The sequence below is a fragment of the Pteropus alecto genome, unplaced genomic scaffold (genome assembly GCF_000325575.1).
Source record: "Pteropus alecto unplaced genomic scaffold, ASM32557v1 scaffold106, whole genome shotgun sequence".
Taxonomy (NCBI): Eukaryota; Metazoa; Chordata; class Mammalia; order Chiroptera; family Pteropodidae; genus Pteropus; species Pteropus alecto.
Window position 1 is genome coordinate 15,529,902 of NW_006442103.1, and position 16,864 is coordinate 15,546,765.

At 36.7% G+C, this 16,864-nt stretch overlaps 1 protein-coding gene across 3 annotated transcripts in view; it reads left to right on the forward strand.

Annotated features, from left to right (window-relative positions):
* Window positions 1-16,864, forward strand: part of MAN1A2 (mannosidase alpha class 1A member 2) — a 273,987-nt gene that overhangs the window by 193,650 nt on the left and 63,473 nt on the right. For all 3 annotated transcript variants that reach the window (XM_025052328.1, XM_006919680.2, XM_025052327.1), the window contains 2 exons: window positions 244-340; window positions 11,307-11,425. In XM_025052328.1, the coding sequence (XP_024908096.1) occupies window positions 244-340; window positions 11,307-11,425 (216 nt within the window). The remainder of the gene's footprint in view (window positions 1-243; window positions 341-11,306; window positions 11,426-16,864) is intronic.

Below are 16,864 nucleotides of genomic sequence, written 5' to 3' on the forward strand. Positions count from 1 at the left end.
AGTGCCAAACAAACACCTTCCTCCGCAATAAAAAGAACTTGTCCATGACAGATTCTTCTGCTGTGTAGACCTTGAGGTTAAACAGTATTAAGTGTGTTTTCACACCCATACAAATGTTAATAGAATAATATACTCATGTAGGAGATGTAGGAGAATGTGTAAAGTTATAGTGTTAGAATCAGTGGATTACATGAAATATAAAGATAAGTGTAAATTGATGGATTACCATTTTTCTTTTCTCAGATGATGAAATATGCCTGGGATAATTATAGGTTATATGGATGGGGACATAACGAACTCAGACCTATTGCAAAGAAAGGACACTCCACTAATATATTTGGTAAGTTTACTTTTTCTTAGTACTATTTTCATTCTTTACTTCCATATTTAGAACAGGATCAAACTTTCTAAAACCTGAGTATTTCTGTGGAATACTCAAATTATAATGGGAAGCAACATATATTTTTTTGCAAGTTTCAGTCAAGATGGGTTATGGTTGCTTTGGAACACACAGATATGTGGTAGATCTTCTGTTATATACAGATGTGTTAGTCATCTATCTTAGTATTTTGAAGCTTTTTCTGCATTTTTTAAATGCTGAGAAGTTAGGTACCTACTTGTAATTCTTTTTCTTCAACATAGCATCAGTCTTGTTACTCACATATTAGAGAGGACGAGGAGAAGGAAAGAAATTCCAGTAATGCTGTGTACAAGCGCACCAAGGGGCTGTTACAGTCCTGGTTCAACCACAGTACAGTGAATACCGCCGTAAAGCAAGACCCACAAAGTTCGGTTTCCCAGTACGTAGAAAAGTTATGTTACACTATACTGCAGTCTGTTAACTGTGCAATAGTAGCATTATATCTAAAAGTACACACCTTAATTAAAAAATACTTTATTGCTAAAAATTGTTAACCATCATCTGAGCCTTCAGCGAGTCCTGATCTTTTGCAGGTGGAGGGTCTTGCCTCTGCATTGATGGCTGTGGACTCATCAGAGTGGTGGTTGCTGAAGGTTGGGGTGGCTGTGGCAAATTCTTGAAATAATACAACAGTGGCGTTTGCTGCATCGATTGACCTTTCCTTTCACAAGCATTTCTTTGCAGCCTGCAGTGTTGTTTGATAGCATCTTACCCACAGTAGAACTTCTTTCAAAATTAGAGTCAGCCTTCTCACACTCTGCCTCTGCTTTAACAACTGGGGTTATGTAATATTCCACATCCTTAGTTGTCATGTCAATAATTTTCATAGCATCTTTAAAAGAGTAGATTCCATCTCAAGAAAATCCTTTCTTCGCTTATCCATAAGAAGCAAGTCCTCATCCATTCAAATCTGATCATGAGATGGCAGCAATTTACATCAGTTAGTATATCAATTAGTATATCGATTCAGTCACATCTTCAGGCTCCACTTCTAATTCTGGTCCTGTTGCTGTTTCCACCATATCTGTAGTTACTTCCTGAACTCCTTAAAGTCATCATCTACGAGGCTTGGAATCAACTTCTTCCAGATTTCCAATAATGTTGCTATTTTGATCTCTTCCCGTGAATCAAGAATGTTCTTAAAGGCATCTAGAATTGTGAACCCTTTCCAGAAGGTTTTCAATTTACTTTGCCCAGATCCATTAGAGGAATTATTATCTATGGCAGCCTTAGCCTTATTTCTTAAGTGTATTTCTTAAATAATAAGACTTAAAAGTTGAAATTACTCCTGATCCATGGGCTGCAGAGGGAACGCTATGTTAGCAGGCAGGAGGACACCACTGGTCTCGTTGCACGTCTCTGTCAGAGCTCTTGGGTGACCAGGTGCATTATCAATGAGCAGTGATATTTTGAAAGGAATCTTTCAGAGCAGTATGTCTCAACAGTGAGCTTAAAATAATCAGTAAACCATGTTGTAAACAGATGTGCTGTCATCTAGGCTTTGTTCCATTCAGAGAGCACAGGCAGAGTAGACTGAACATGGTTCTTAAGGGCCCGAGGGTTTTGGGACTGGTAAATGAGCCTTGGCTTCACCTTAAAGTCACAGCTGCATTAGCCTCTAACAAGAGGGTCAGCCTCTCTTGAAGCTTTGAAGCCAGGCATTGACTTCTCTCTAGCTGTGAAAGTACCAGATGGCATCTTCTTCCGGTGTAAGGCTCTTTTGTCTGCAATGGAAATCTGTTGCTTGGTGCAGCCACCCTCATTCGTTGTCTTAGCTAGACCTTCCAGATAACACGCTGCAGCCTTTACATCAGCTCTTGCTGCTTCACTTTGCACTTTTATGTTAGAGAAGCGGCTTCTTTCCTTAGCCCTCATGAACCAGCCTCCTCCGCCAGCTTCAGACTTTTCTTCTGCAGCTTCCTCACCTCTCTTGGCCTTCATAGATCTGAAGTGAGTTAGGGCCTTGCTCTGGATGAGGCTTGGCTTAAGGGAATGTTGTGGCTGGTTTCGTCTTTTATCCAGATCACCAGAACTTCCTCCATATCAGCAATATGGCTGTTTTGCTTTCTTATCATTTGTGCGCTCACTTGAGTAGCACTTTTAATTTCTTTCAAGAGCTTTTCCTTTGCATTCACAACTTGGCTAACAGGCTCAAGAGGTCAAGCTTTCGGCCTGTCTTGGCTTTCAGTATGCCTTCCTCACTAAGCTCAATCATTTCTAGCTTTGGACTTAAAGTAGGAGACATATGTCTCTTCCTTTCACTTGAACACTTAGAGGTCATTGTTGGGTTATTAACTGGCCCGATTTCCATAGAGGATACAGAGGCCTGAGGAGAAAGAGAAAGAGGACTGGCCAGTTGGTGGAGCAGTCAGAGCACACAAATCTATTAACTTTAGCGTCTTGTAGTTTGCAACTCATAGCGTCCCAGAGCAATGCAGTCGTAAGATGGGTCACTGACTACAGGTTGCCATAACTATTATAATAATAATGAAAAAGTTTGAAATATTGTGAGAATTACCAAAACGTGATACAGAGACTCAAGGTGAGCAAATGCTGTTGGAAAAATGGCGCCAGTAGGCTCGCTCGACACAGGGCTGCTACCCAAGCGCAGTAACACAGGCGTGCTTGCATATGTATGTAAAGAAACTTAACGTGCCCAAGGTGATTTAGTCGGTCAGTTTAGTGGCTTCTGTTGTACATTTGCTGTTACAAGGTGGATATGTATGGAGGTCTGCGGAAGAGCTGTATTCAACCTGAGTTCTCTCTAACTTTCTACCTCTCTTGAGTTCTGTCCACGTGTAAAAATTCTGTTTCAAAGAGCCAGTTAGCTTACTTAACTAACTTACCTAAAAACTTTCACTTAAACCCAGGATAAGTTTTGAGAATCATCAAGCAGTTCTTTATAGTCTTCACGTCTTTCCTTTTTTAAAATTCTTCTTGACGTGATGGTTTTCTTTTAAGTAATAATAGATGAAAGCAAGAACGTATTAACGGGTAGCAATGCACATAAACTAGCCACATGCGATGCGGTTGTTGCTCATTGCGATGCACCACAACCGCAATCCAAACAACGGCATTTTTCTTTGCATGTGAAACTGTGGAAGGTTTTTCTCATGCTGTGATTTCTCTTATAATCTGTTTTTTGCCTGGTTGTTTTCTGTAAAAAAAGAAAATGACTGAAAGGTAATTTCTCCTGAGCTTGAAAGATGTTGGGATGGAGAAATAATGGGAAAAAATTTTAATTTATATTGTAGTTTAAAAGATTTAAATTATAATGAGACACCAGAGATCTCATTATGTGACATTTAATTTTGCAGCCATCACTTAATAAAGTATATTTCCTCAGCAGAGGTTACAGATAGAGAAGTTTTCATTGCTACATGGATGCCACCCTGTGAGACGTAAAGTAAAGTAAAAGCCGTTATATTTAATGGTTGATTAAAATTAGATCCTCTCTTCAAGTAAATATCCCTTTATATTAAGCTCAGTGGTAACTATGAGCCCTTTTAATGGATTGGAGTATAAATATGTACTGAAAACAGGAGTTGGATATTAATTTCCTACTTTTTTTTAAAACCTCATTTCTCAGAACACTTAATGTATTAACATTCATCAAATAGATACTGGTCCTGGGCAAGGTAGTAGTTAAATAACATACATTATTCCATTTAATCATTGCAGTACTGTATAAGGAAAGATTGTTTGTTGAATTTAAATTCAGAAGATAAATGAGCTTTCATATAACCTAAAAAATTTCATTCCTTAGAAGTCAATACAAATCTTTTTGTTACTAAAATGGATGTTTCTTTCTTAACTGAATGTAATTTTGTTAAAATCCTAATGGAAGAAATTCGACAATGTTTTCTCTTTTTAAAAATAATAGCAGTTTAAAAAAATGAAAAGCAGTTTTAATTTTTGGTAATTTTGCCAGACTTCTTCAGATGTAAACTTTATAGATCGCTATTTGGTGAGGGTTGGTCTGTGATGACAGAGGCGTGGTAGGTTCCGGTTATTGTCAGGTGGGTTCTTGACAGCTTGTCATAGGAGCACATGCGTTAATTTCCTGGGTAAACTAGGAGGTGTCTGTGAGATCGTACAAGTTAAAGGAGGTTAGAGTTGGAAACTTGGCCCTTTCATCCTCAGTTAACTGGGCATGGAAGCAAGATGTTCCTGTTGGTCCTCCGTTTCAGAGGGACCATTATGAAAATGAAAAGAAATTAAGTATATATTCCAATAAAAAGTTTTACCTTCTTTGCTACCAGTCTGCCAGGAGATCGGTTATTTGCTTTAGATTCTGTAATTTGGTTTGTGAATAAGACTATTTTCCTTTAGAGCAATAGTCGTATATACATAAACAGTAAAATCAACAGTATTTATATAGTTTTACTGCTCTGGGCAGAATTGTGTCCCTCACTAATTTATATGTTGCAGCTCTAACCCCAACGTGACTATATTTGGAGATGGAGCCTTTAGGAGGTAATTAAGGTTAAACGAGATCGTAAGTGTGGGGCTCTAATCTCCTCCTCTTAAGGAAGAGACACCAGAGCTCTGTCCCTTGCGCATGCGCCACAGAGAGACCGTGTAAAACGTAGTGAGAAGGGAGATGTCTGTAAGCCGAGAAAGAAGCCTGCACCAATCTTGGACTTCTAGTCTCCAGAACTACGAGAAAACAAATTTCCATTGTTTGTCTCCAAGACTGTGGTATTTTGTTACAGCAGCCGCAGCAGACCAGTAAACGTACTGTGTGCCAAAGACTGATTTCAGAAATTTATGTGAATTGAACTTTTTTAGTACCAACAGCAACCTTATGAGGCAGGTACTACTACTACTACTACTACTACTACTACTACTACTACTACTATTATTATTATTAATTATTTTATAGGTGAGGAAACCAAAGCATAGTTAGGTTCACTAACTTTCCCAGGGGCACACGGTTAGTAAATGATGGAGTCAGATTTTGAATGCAAGCCCTCTAGTGCCAACATCCATGCTTCTAACCACTATTCTACACTGCTTCAGGAATCCTCCAGGATAGAAAAAAATTAATATCAGCACAGGGGAAGAATCCATTGTGGGAAGAAAATTATAGTGAAATGGTAGACAAAGTGAAAATGCAATCCTGCAGCATTTTCAGTAATCAAAATTAGGTGATTGCATCTTTTATTAATATTTTTGAGTCGCTTACAGTTTTTTCTCAGCCAAATAAGTAGGAAGAGATCCTTTATCGTTTGTTTTGTTTTATGGTTTTAGATCTGCAGTTAGCTTATTAAAGGATTAGTAAAGTTTAAGACTTCGCTTCCTACTTACTCTGTTGCTTTTCTATCTCTTATATTCTTGCTAGTGAGTATGATTTGGGAATTTTTTTAAATCTTTTTTTTTAACCTTTTCTTCATTTAAATAGAAGTCTGTGAGAGAGGGATAGTAGTTCTGAGTGTCTCATGTGACAGCCCAAATTCAGTATGCCTTTACAGAATCAGAATCTTAGAGTCGAAAGGAACTTTAAAAGCCTCGCCTCTCTGTTACTATAGGAATATATACAAGCGAGTATTGAACCTTTACTTAAATATTCTAGATTATATGAAAAACAGCTTAACACGTGTTCTTTTCCTTTCTCTTAGCTTTGATTATTAAAAAATTCTTTTATATGGTAACTGAAATCAGTGTTCCTCTGACTTCTCCCTAGTTAGTTCTTGGCATCAGAGGATTCTTCACGTGCAGATAACAGAAAATCCACTTCAAAATGGCTTAAACTAAAAAGGAAATTTAATCAGTTCAATGAAGTCCTAGCGTAAATTGGATTCCAGCTGAGCTTTTTTCTCTATCTCTTTACTCTGTTTTCCTCTGTGTGCGGATATCTTCAGGCGAGCTTGTTAGTAGGATGGCTGCAGCAGCTCGAAGCTTGCTGTCTTCGTACTAACGCCTCTGTAGAAAAGAGGAGAACGCTTGGGTTTCTCAGAAATCTCATCGAAAGACTTATTGTTTCTGGCTGTCTTTAATTGCGTTTTGTGCCCATCCTTGACCCAAGAGCTATACTCAGAAGGATGGGGTGTATTCGTTTGGTTTTGCCCAGTGAGGGCTCACCCCCGGAGCTTGTGAGTGGAGAGAGGGAAATGGTGCTGGACATAAGTTAGTTAGCACTGACACTGATTTTTCCAGCTGCTATTAGAGTTGCACACGCTACCCGCCCATTAGTCACGTAGTAGCCGTCCTGGTTATCGGGTGACTGTTGCAGTGCTTGTATTCAAGTCACCCTTGTTTTACTTCATAACGGCCCCAAAGCCATTGTGACTTTCATTACAGTATATTGTCGTAGTCATTCTATTTTATTGTTATTGTTGTTAATCTCTTACTGTACCTAGTTTATAAATTAAACTTTATTATAGGTAGGTCCGTATAGGAAAAAAAATATATAGAGTTCAGTACTATCCACAGTTTTAGGCATCCACTAGAGATCTTGGAATATATCCCCCATGGATAAAGGGGGGCCGCTGTCCTCAATATTGTTGAAATGTCAGTTCTCTTGAAATCCATACTTATATTTAAAGCAATCCCAATGAAAATGACTTTTCTGTATAAATGATAGATTGACTCTAAAACCTATGTGAAAATGTAAAGCATGCTCAACAGTCATTAATTTTTTTAAAGGAAAAACAAAGTCGAATTTATATGATTTGATTTTAAGATTTAGCGTAAAGCTGCAGTAATGAGGACAGTATGGGTTTGGCATAAGGACATAGAGATCAATGGAAAAGAATAGAAATAGAACTGCACATACATGGTTAATGGATTTGCAGCAAAGGTGCTGAGGCGATTCAGTGGGTGAAAGGGTGGTCTTCCCAGTAGTTTGCTGCATTAACTACGTATTCATGGAGAAAAGTAATGAACGTGGACTCTTCAACATTGTACGCAAAAGTGGATCACAGATCTAGGCATAAAAGCTAAAAGTGTAAAACTTCCAGTAGAAAGCACTTGAGAGTATCTCCGTGACCTCGAGATAAGCAAAGAGATTTTAGACTTCAAAAAGCATAAACCATAAAAGAAAAAAGAGGGATAAATTGGACTTCATGAAAATTAAAATTTTCTGCTTTCCAAAAGACATTAGCAAAATGAAAAAGCAAGCCGCAAGACTTGGAGAAAATGTGTGATATATGTCTATAAGGATGTATTCAGTATATATAAATAATTCATATACCAAAGAAGGTATATGAATAACCAGAAAAGCACATTAGTTATCAGAGAAATTAAAACTCAAGTCACAGTGTAATATCGTCCACAACCATTAGAATGACTAAAATGAAAAGACAAACAGCACCAAATATTGATAAGGGTGGTAGAACAATTAGAGCTCTCAAGCACCGCTGCTGGAAGGATAATGTAGTATATACTCTGGGCGTAGTTTCCCGGTATCTTCACATAAACTTACCATACAGCTCAGTGTTCTCCTCAATTTTTCCATGATGCTTACAATGAGATCAGATAGTGGTTTTATTTTATTTATTTATCTATCTAGCTATCTATTTATTTTATTTTATTTATTTTTCTTGGATTTTTGCATCTGGTATGCAGAATTCATAAATTGAATGTTAAGCTCTATTTTCCCACGCTTTATTCTGTGACATTATGGAGTATGGTACTTTTATAGTGAGTAGCTCTTTGAGAATTCTGTTTCCTGTGTTTGTCTGTTTGTTTAGATCTTCTGTTTCTTCTTTCATAAGTCAAAATAACATATATATATTTTCTTAGAAAATCAATTCCACTCATTTTTTCAAATTTATTGGAAAGATATAACTAAAATGGGCTTTTTATAGATTTAAAAAAATTTCCTCTGTATCTGTTTGTCGATGCATTCTCATTTCTTATTTTGTATTTTTGTTTTCCCTTGACTAGTTTTTAAACATTGTTTAGTGGTAGATTCAGTGTATAATTATTCGTATAGAATCATCTTTTGCATTTATTATGTTCACAGTTTTCTTCATTAATTTCTAATTTATTTTTGCTTTTAGATTGTCTGATTCTTCCACTTCGTTGGTCAAATTTATCATTTTTTTCTTCTTAGTCGAATGTTGTGAATTCAGTTACTTCATTTGTTCTTATTATTGTAACAAATTCAAGTTATGAGTTTTTCCCTGAGAACTGCTTTAGTTGATTTCTGTGTTCTCATAATAATTTGTATTAATGTCGTATGTATTATGCAGTTCATGTTTTACTTCTTTGACCTAAGGACAGTTTTAGACCTTCCTTGAGTCATCTAGGTAAACAGTCATAGTCATAGCCAGTAATTCCAACTTTGCCTGTCTCTGCCTTGGGCTCTTTAGCCTATGGCACAGACTTCTTCCTGAGGAACTAAGCAGAGTTGGCACGGAACAGACAAGTAGGTCAGGCCTTTTTCCATTTCAGAGTAGTCAGCACTTTCGAGGAATTTGCGTTCACCAGACTAAATAAATAACAAGAGTTCTGAGGAGCATCACTACCTATACTCTTAAGGATTTAAAATAAACACGATAAATATTTTGAATGATATACTAAAATAAAAAGAAATATATTTTTGAATGATTATGTAAGGGACGGGGATATGTAGGTAATTAAATGGCTTGGTAAAGTTTCTATTATCTTAATAAAAGCTGAGGAACAGGAAAAATAAAAGGAAAGTGTGTCTGTAAAAACCAGAACAAACAATCTAGTTAATGTCAACACCAAGAAAACTGAGTGGAGAGAAGACCAAGGAATTTGTCAGTGTGGGGAAGTAGTCGTTAGTGGGAAGATGTACTTACCGATAAGTTGAATAAATTCTTAGGAGCACATGAGCAAGAAAATGTAATGTAAGTTAACGACACCATATAAGAACAAATTTATTTAGCTTTAACAAATCAGAAGAAAACACTATTTACCCAATATAGAAAGTAATGGAAGAAAAAAGGAAAGAAAAGAAAGAAGAGTAACTAAGTAATGTCAAATGCTGACTCTTAAAATATCAAAACATATCACCAAGATAACTTGATGAGACAAAGCTGAGCTTAGTGCTTACTGTGGTGAGGTAGACCCACTGTCTCACCAGAGCCTGACAGACGGGGAAGGAAAAGGTTGAGATATTTATTAAACTTTAAAATCTGGTTTACGATGGGCCTTTCAGTTGGAGGATGTTTGGTTATGGTTAGATAAGGATCGTGATATAATAGTTTAGGATTGGTAAGCAGATAGTTTGGAGGCAAAGAGTTCAGCGTTTTGGGGTTTAAGACATTATTTGGTACTCTCTGTTGAATAGTTGATGGTCTTTCAGGAAGTTCCTGGAATAAACAATAAAATTATTTTGCAGCTTTTACCATTTTGAGCAAGAGAGAGACCCCTCAAACAGTAAACTCTTGATGTGTACAGTCTGATAGTAAAGTCGTGTCAGTGTAGACAGTGAGCTGTGTGAGTGATTTTCCTTCTCAGAAGAAAGAAAGAATAATTGCATTCCTGGGTTTGGGGAGGACCCATCTGCTCCCTGTTATTTATTCTTTTACTACGCTGCCATGTTTGTTTCCTGATGTTTTATTCAGAAGTTTCGTAGTTACACTAATTAGTAAGATTGGCCTGTTGTCTTGTCACGTGTTGATAGTCTCTAGGTTTGGTATCAGCCAGCTTTGTTGAATTAGTTTCTCTCTCGCTGAAACATTTCCTTGAAGGTCAGGATTATCTCTTTCTTGAAGGTGGATAGATCTTATTATTTCCATTTTCTCTACTCATATTTTGTTTTATGGCTTCATTTTTCACTGTTATCAACCTGCTTTTTTGGTTGCTAAGGGTTATAGTTTCTATTCCACTACGGTTATGTAGCTTTGTTATACTTTCGTTATTATTTTTGAGTGTATTTTTTTGCCTTTTCTATGAATTTGTACCGGAAGAGCATGGTTGTCTTATGACTTAGTTTGTTGTCTTGAACTACCCTTCCCATTTCTGGAATTAATCTTTTTTTAAAAACCTATCTCAATTAAGTAGATAGATATATTATGATAAGGAAGAAAATAAAGGAGAATTATAATTTAAGTTTTCTTTTATCTTCCCATTAGATGTCAATGTGTCATCTTTAGGAAAATATATTAAACAAAGTATATTATCTATTCTTATAAAAAATGAGCCACGTTGGATATTCTTTTTGGTCCTTATATTTTTACTTTGACTTGCTTTTTATACATAAAAAGTTATAATAGACCTTATTTGGAGACCATCTTTTTTTTAAATTTAATTTTATTATTAGTTTCAAATATACAGTACATTGCTTAGACATTTATATAATTTATAAAACGATCCCCCTAATTGCTCTTTCTCTCCTCTGGCTCTCCACCTAGCCGTTAATGCTAACTGCATTCCCTATGCCATGTTCCACATCTCCGTGACAATTTGTCAACTACTAAATTGTACTTCTTTAACCCTTCACCCCTTTTTCCCAGTCCCCCACCCCCCTCTCCCCTCTGGCCGTTACCAGATTGTCCTCTGTATTCGTGAGTCTGTTTTCGATTTTTGTTCCTTAGATTCTGCATATAAGTGAAATCATATAGTATTTATCTTTCTCTGTCTGACTTATTTTACTCAGCATAATAACCTTGAGGTCCATTCATGTCATTGCAAATGGTAGGATTTTATTTTTGAATAGAGCTGCAGTGAACATAGGTGTGCCTAGATCTTTATGAATTATTGTTTTGGTTTTCTTTGGATAAATACCCAGAAGTGCAATTGCTGGGTCAAAAGGTATATATTCATTTTTAATTATTTTGAGAAACCTCCAGACTGTTTTCTGTGGTGGCTGTACCAATTTGCTATCCCACCAACAGTGTATGAAGGTACCTTTTTCTCCACATTGGAGGACATCTTTTTAATGACAGTTTTTCTCCTCCAAATACAGGAAGTTCACAGATGGGAGCTACCATAGTAGATGCTTTGGATACCCTTTATATCATGGGACTTCATGACGAATTCCGAGATGGGCAAAAATGGATTGAAGACAACCTTGATTTCAGTGTGGTGAGTATACAATTGATAACTTTTTGGACTGACTGTGAAAATACACAGTGTCTGACCACAATAGCTTTAAGCATTATACCAGTAGTTTAAGGAAATCCTAAATCTCCTTTCTTCTTTTGGGATTATCAGTTATTACTTAATTTTTACATAAAATAAACACTTTTTCTCCCCACTTTCCTTTTGCTTTTCTTGTCCTTATCATATGGGGTGAAGCAGTATGTTAAATAAGTGTGTTAAGGTAAGAGTTGGTGGGGAAAAAGCAGAAAACTAGAAATATCAGTATAGTATAAATTGCTTTACAAATAATGAGTGCTTTATTATTTGTTTTAAGATTTAGTGATTTGGCTCAGCTTTGACAAGCCTCCCTAATTAGGCCTATGCCCATCCTTCCAGTATTCTGGCATAGTTGTTAAGTGGTACTGCTTAGGCTTTACATTTTAGCTGTGTGACTTGGGAAAGTTTCTTATTCTTTCTAAACCTGTCATGAAATTGCTATCCTATTGCAATATTGCAAGTATTGTTTGAGATAATCTGGTACATACAAGGTGCTCAGTAAATGGTAACAATTATTTTCATTATTACCAGTCTTCATCTAAAAGATGTGTGGACCCTTTTGTCTTCTTCATCATCATGATATCTGTGCTTCCTGTTCCTTCTGACTGTAGTTGGAGGTCACCCGATGTGTTTCACTTTTTGGCAGACCCTTCATCATTCAAATCGTGATTTAAATCCATAAGCATTTCTTCTCTGATGTCTTTCCTGATGCTAACTGGATAAAATCTGATTACTTTCTTTATATTATTTATATTATTCTAATATTTTGCATATATTTCAATAAGAAAAATTTTTATTATCAGTTAGGTTTAGATTTGGCTGTGGGTGGCAGAAAACCTAATATAAAGTAGCTTAAACAAGATATTTATTTCTCACTCATCCATATTAAGTGCAGAGAAAAGCAGCTTAGGGCTGGTTTGGGGAGCTCCTTGATTATCAGGGACCTGGGGTCTTTTGTCTTGTTGCTCTGTCAACTTCAGTATATAGCTTCTGCCTCATGGTACCACCTCAAAATAAGGTGAATAAATCTTTCAGCTGCAGAAAAGAAGGGATAGAGGAAAGATAGGTGACTGTCTTTTAAGAACAATTCTGAGGAGTGGGTCACCCCGGTCTTGCTAGAGCTTACTCACGTGGCCCCATCTTACTGTGCATGGAGGCTGAGGGGGCGTAGTCTTTTCTTTCTCTTTGGCTACGTAGCATTGTACAGGTTATACTTTTTGTACCTTAAAAAAGCCCTTAAGGGTCATGAAGATATGTTACTATACTTAATTTGAGATGTTTTAACATTTGCTTTTGCATTTGGGTCTTTAATCCTTCTGGAATTGTTTTTTTCTATAGGATGAGACAGGCACTATCCACCCTAGCACGTTTATTTCCCCACTGTTTACACATGCCACGTTGGTCATATTAGTCTGTTCTTTTCCATTGGCCTTGTATTCTTTATCCGTACATCATTATTAAACTTTCTTAACCACAATGCTTTTATAAAAAGCTTGATATCTACATTTGAATCTTGATATCTGATCTCGTTCTACTAGGAAGTTATCTTAATTCTCAACTCTTTGTTCTTTTAGGCTCTGGAGTATGGTTGAAATTTAGTGAGGATTACGTTCAGTTTATAGATTAATTTGGAGAGAATTGGCATCCGTGCAATCTCAGATACTCCTGTTCATTAGCGTGGCAGCTTTAGTGTGTCTGATAATTTGCTGGTATGTCATTGCATCCGTTGGCTGGAACTAGAACTATACCATTTATTTTAATTAGCGTATTTAATGTTTAGAATTGTTAACCAAATAATGGGGAACTGAAAAGGCAAAAAGAACATCGTGGTATCACAAGGGCCGGTAACTGCAGTAAACAGCTGCCTCCCCTGGGTCTGTGAGAACGATGTGAAGAGGTCGGGATAATTAAAATTCAGTAGCTTGAGACTCTGTTTCTGGCAGCTGAGGAGCTCTTACCAGGGCTCTCAGAGCTGGGACTTAGCCCTCTAAGGCATGGGCACCTAGCTGGTGCTTGGTATCGCTGAGGACCACGACGAGGCTGGTTTGGTGGGAGGGAGGGAGAGAGGGTGTGTGTGTGTGCATGTGTGTGCGTGTGTGTGTGTGTGTGTGCGTGTGTGGCCGCAGAACTGAAACCTGGAACCAGCTGCCTCTGCCGGTGCGGAACCATGGTTGGTTTGACACTGTCAGAAACTAGAGGTGAATCGGAAGGAATGAGTCCCTCCTCCTTCCTCTAGCCTTGTATCAGTAAACCCCCTAGTGGCACGGCCTACAAGGCAGCCAGCTGGCAAACGAAAAGTGCATTTGCAGAGTTCCAATTCCAGTAATACCAAAGTGGAGTACAGAAGGGTGGATTTGAACCTGAGAAAGGGTGACTTAATAATCAGCACAGTCATTCACTATCCCTTTACTTTTAACTTTTCTGTGTCATATGTTTTAGCTGTATGTTATGCATATAGTGGCATTTGGATTGTTGTTACTTTTGTCCAGTCTTGGAGTTTTTTGACTGTTAAGTTTGAAATATTTACATTTATTATGATAACATATTTGGGGTTGAGCCTTCCATCTTCATTTAGCTACCTATATTATTATTGTATTTTTCAGTTGCTTTATTTTCTGTCTTCTTCATTTTGGATTAAATTATTTCACATTTCTTTTTCTCTCTATTAGTTTGACACTTATACTTTCCATTTCTATTCATTTTGAGGTTACCCTTCAAATTTTATATGTGTTCTTATCAAAATTTACAATTAATCAGTTTCTCTGCCCTCCTTTTGATGGACACGTGGATCTTAGAATCCTTTAACTTAGGTCATCTCCGTCTTATTTTACGTGTAATTATTGTCTGGTTGGTCTCAACTTGTATTTGAAACTTCCAAATAAAGGAATGAATAAATAAATATCTTTATTGAATACCTTCTCTGCGACAGACACTGTTCTAGATTCTGTGGCTACAGGAATGAATGAAACAGAGTCTTCTCTCTTTCTTGAGTTAATATTCTAATTTTGGGAGAAAAACATTTGTTAACTTAAAAATAAAAAGCCAAACGTAAGGGGCAACAAGCATTTGAGTTAAAAAATAATTGCAGTCTGGGGTCAGAGATTCAAGCAGAAACCCAAATTATGTCCCAATTAGGTGAAAGCAAGGGATTTTTATGAAAAAGGGAAGGGAAGTAATTACATGGTTGAAAAGGAAGGAATTTCTGTTAGTGCTAATAAGTTAAGTTATTCTCTAGGTAATATCCTCGGTGGTGCTAATTCTAGAGAATGTCCTTCATTTTCAGTCCTTATAGTCAGGCTGTCTGTTTTCCTGTCAGCTTTACAAGCAGTTGTTTGGAAGATAATGCTGCTTTAGCCCGGCCCAAAGGTTATTTTGCCCAGTTCAAGCATCCAAAGGTTTGAGGAGTACGACATGTTCCTCTGGGATGGCGGCTCCAACTCCATTTTGAGGCCCGGCCCAAAGATTATTTTGCCCAGTTCAAGCATCCAAAGATTTGAGGAGCACGACATGCAAGGCTGTTCCTCTGGGATGGCGGCTCCAACTCCATTTTGAAATGGCTCCATTTATATCATTTTCCAGGTTATATATAGTACATCAGTTAGTGTTAAGTGCTGTGGAGAACCATAAAGAAGAATAAGTAGGATTGGAGTAAGTAGTGGGGGGGTTGCTATTTTACAGGGGTGGCTATTGAAGGATTCTTTGTTACAGTGACATTTCTGAGGGGAGACCCAAGGGAAGCCATGTGTATATAAAACTCTCTCCTAATAGATATATTATAGCTGAGTATAGAATTAGAGGTTGATGATTATTTTCTCTAAACCTTTTAAAGGTACAGTTCCATTGTCTTCTTGTTTCTGTTATATTATTGAAAAGTGTGCTATTGGTCTAATTTTTCAAAGATAATCTTTCTTGACCTTGTTTTAATATTTTGATATTTGTTTTGCTATACTGTAATTCCATTACCATGTATCTGTTATTCTTTAAAGGACTCGTAATGTTTCATCGGCCTGAGGATTTCTGTTTTCATCAGTTTTGGAAGATTCTGTCATTGCTCCTTTGAATAATGCCAGTCTCCCATTCTCTCCCTGCTCTCCCTCTAGAACTTACCTCTGTCTCTATTGTGAGGGAAGGTATGGCCTTTACAAATAAATTTAATAGTAATCAGATGATAACTGTTAACCAGAGAAATAATGCAGGGTAAGAATATTAGTGATAAAGGATTATTTTTATATCGTGTAGTCAGAAAAACTTTCTGATAAGGTGACATTTGTTCAGAGACCTCCAGGTAAAGTACAGTGTGAAGATTGACACGGGAGTGAATTTGGCAGTTCTGGAACAGCAAGTAGATCCATTTGGTAGGAATAAAGTGAGTCACAGGAATATTGGTAGGAGATGACAGAGAGGTCGTGAGGTATCTGATTATGTTGGGTCTTATCAGTCATTCTGAACGCAGCCAGAAGTCATTGTGAGGATTTGCACAGAGTGCGCAGAGTAGTAGCCTACACTGACTTAAGATTTAAAAGGCTCACTGTAGCTACAGAATAATGAATAAATAGAGTGTAGGGAGGAGGGTAAGGATGAAATCAGGGAAACCGGCTGGAAGAGTATTGTTCTGGTGATGGAAGTCCTCCCTCCCTCGTTCCCTTCTCTGTGTTTGGTGAATGTCTATTACAGTATGCTATATATTGGGAATATGTGAAGTAATATAAAGCACTTCGCTTTTGAGGATGGATGTGATGACAATTATGTTATTAAAAAATTACATCGTATTGTGAAAATACTATACTAGAGAAATATACTTTTGTTAGCAAATGATGTGTTCTGCCTGTGAATATCGGAAAGATTTCAAAGTAATATATATTTCCTTTTAATTCTTATTTAAAAATCATAAATGTTTATATTGGTCATTGTGTTTATTCTATGGATTCTTTGGTCATGTTCTCTGCCAGTTCTCCTTTTCTTTCCATGTATTAGAATTTTTCTCAGCAGTATTTATATCCATATTTAAATACACACATATAGAGTAATATGTAGTAATGTTATTAATACTGCTATATTTGTGCCAAATTTCCTTTAGTTTGTTGTTTGCCTTTTAATTTTGTTCATAATTTTTTTCCTCAGGTATTTTATATTTTGGAGAAAGTTCAAGTTTTTCTATCATCATTTGTTATCAGTGCTATTGATTTTATGCTTACAGAGGACCTGCTTTCTCAAGGAATTTTAAATATTGTCACATTTTCTTCTACTTTTTTGTAATTTTTTCTGTATTTCTAAATCATTTGGACTTCATTTTGATATATATATGAGTATCCAAATCAATTTCGTACCTAGGAGTCAGTTTTCTCAACATTATTAATTGAATAATCCATCATCCTATCATCATTG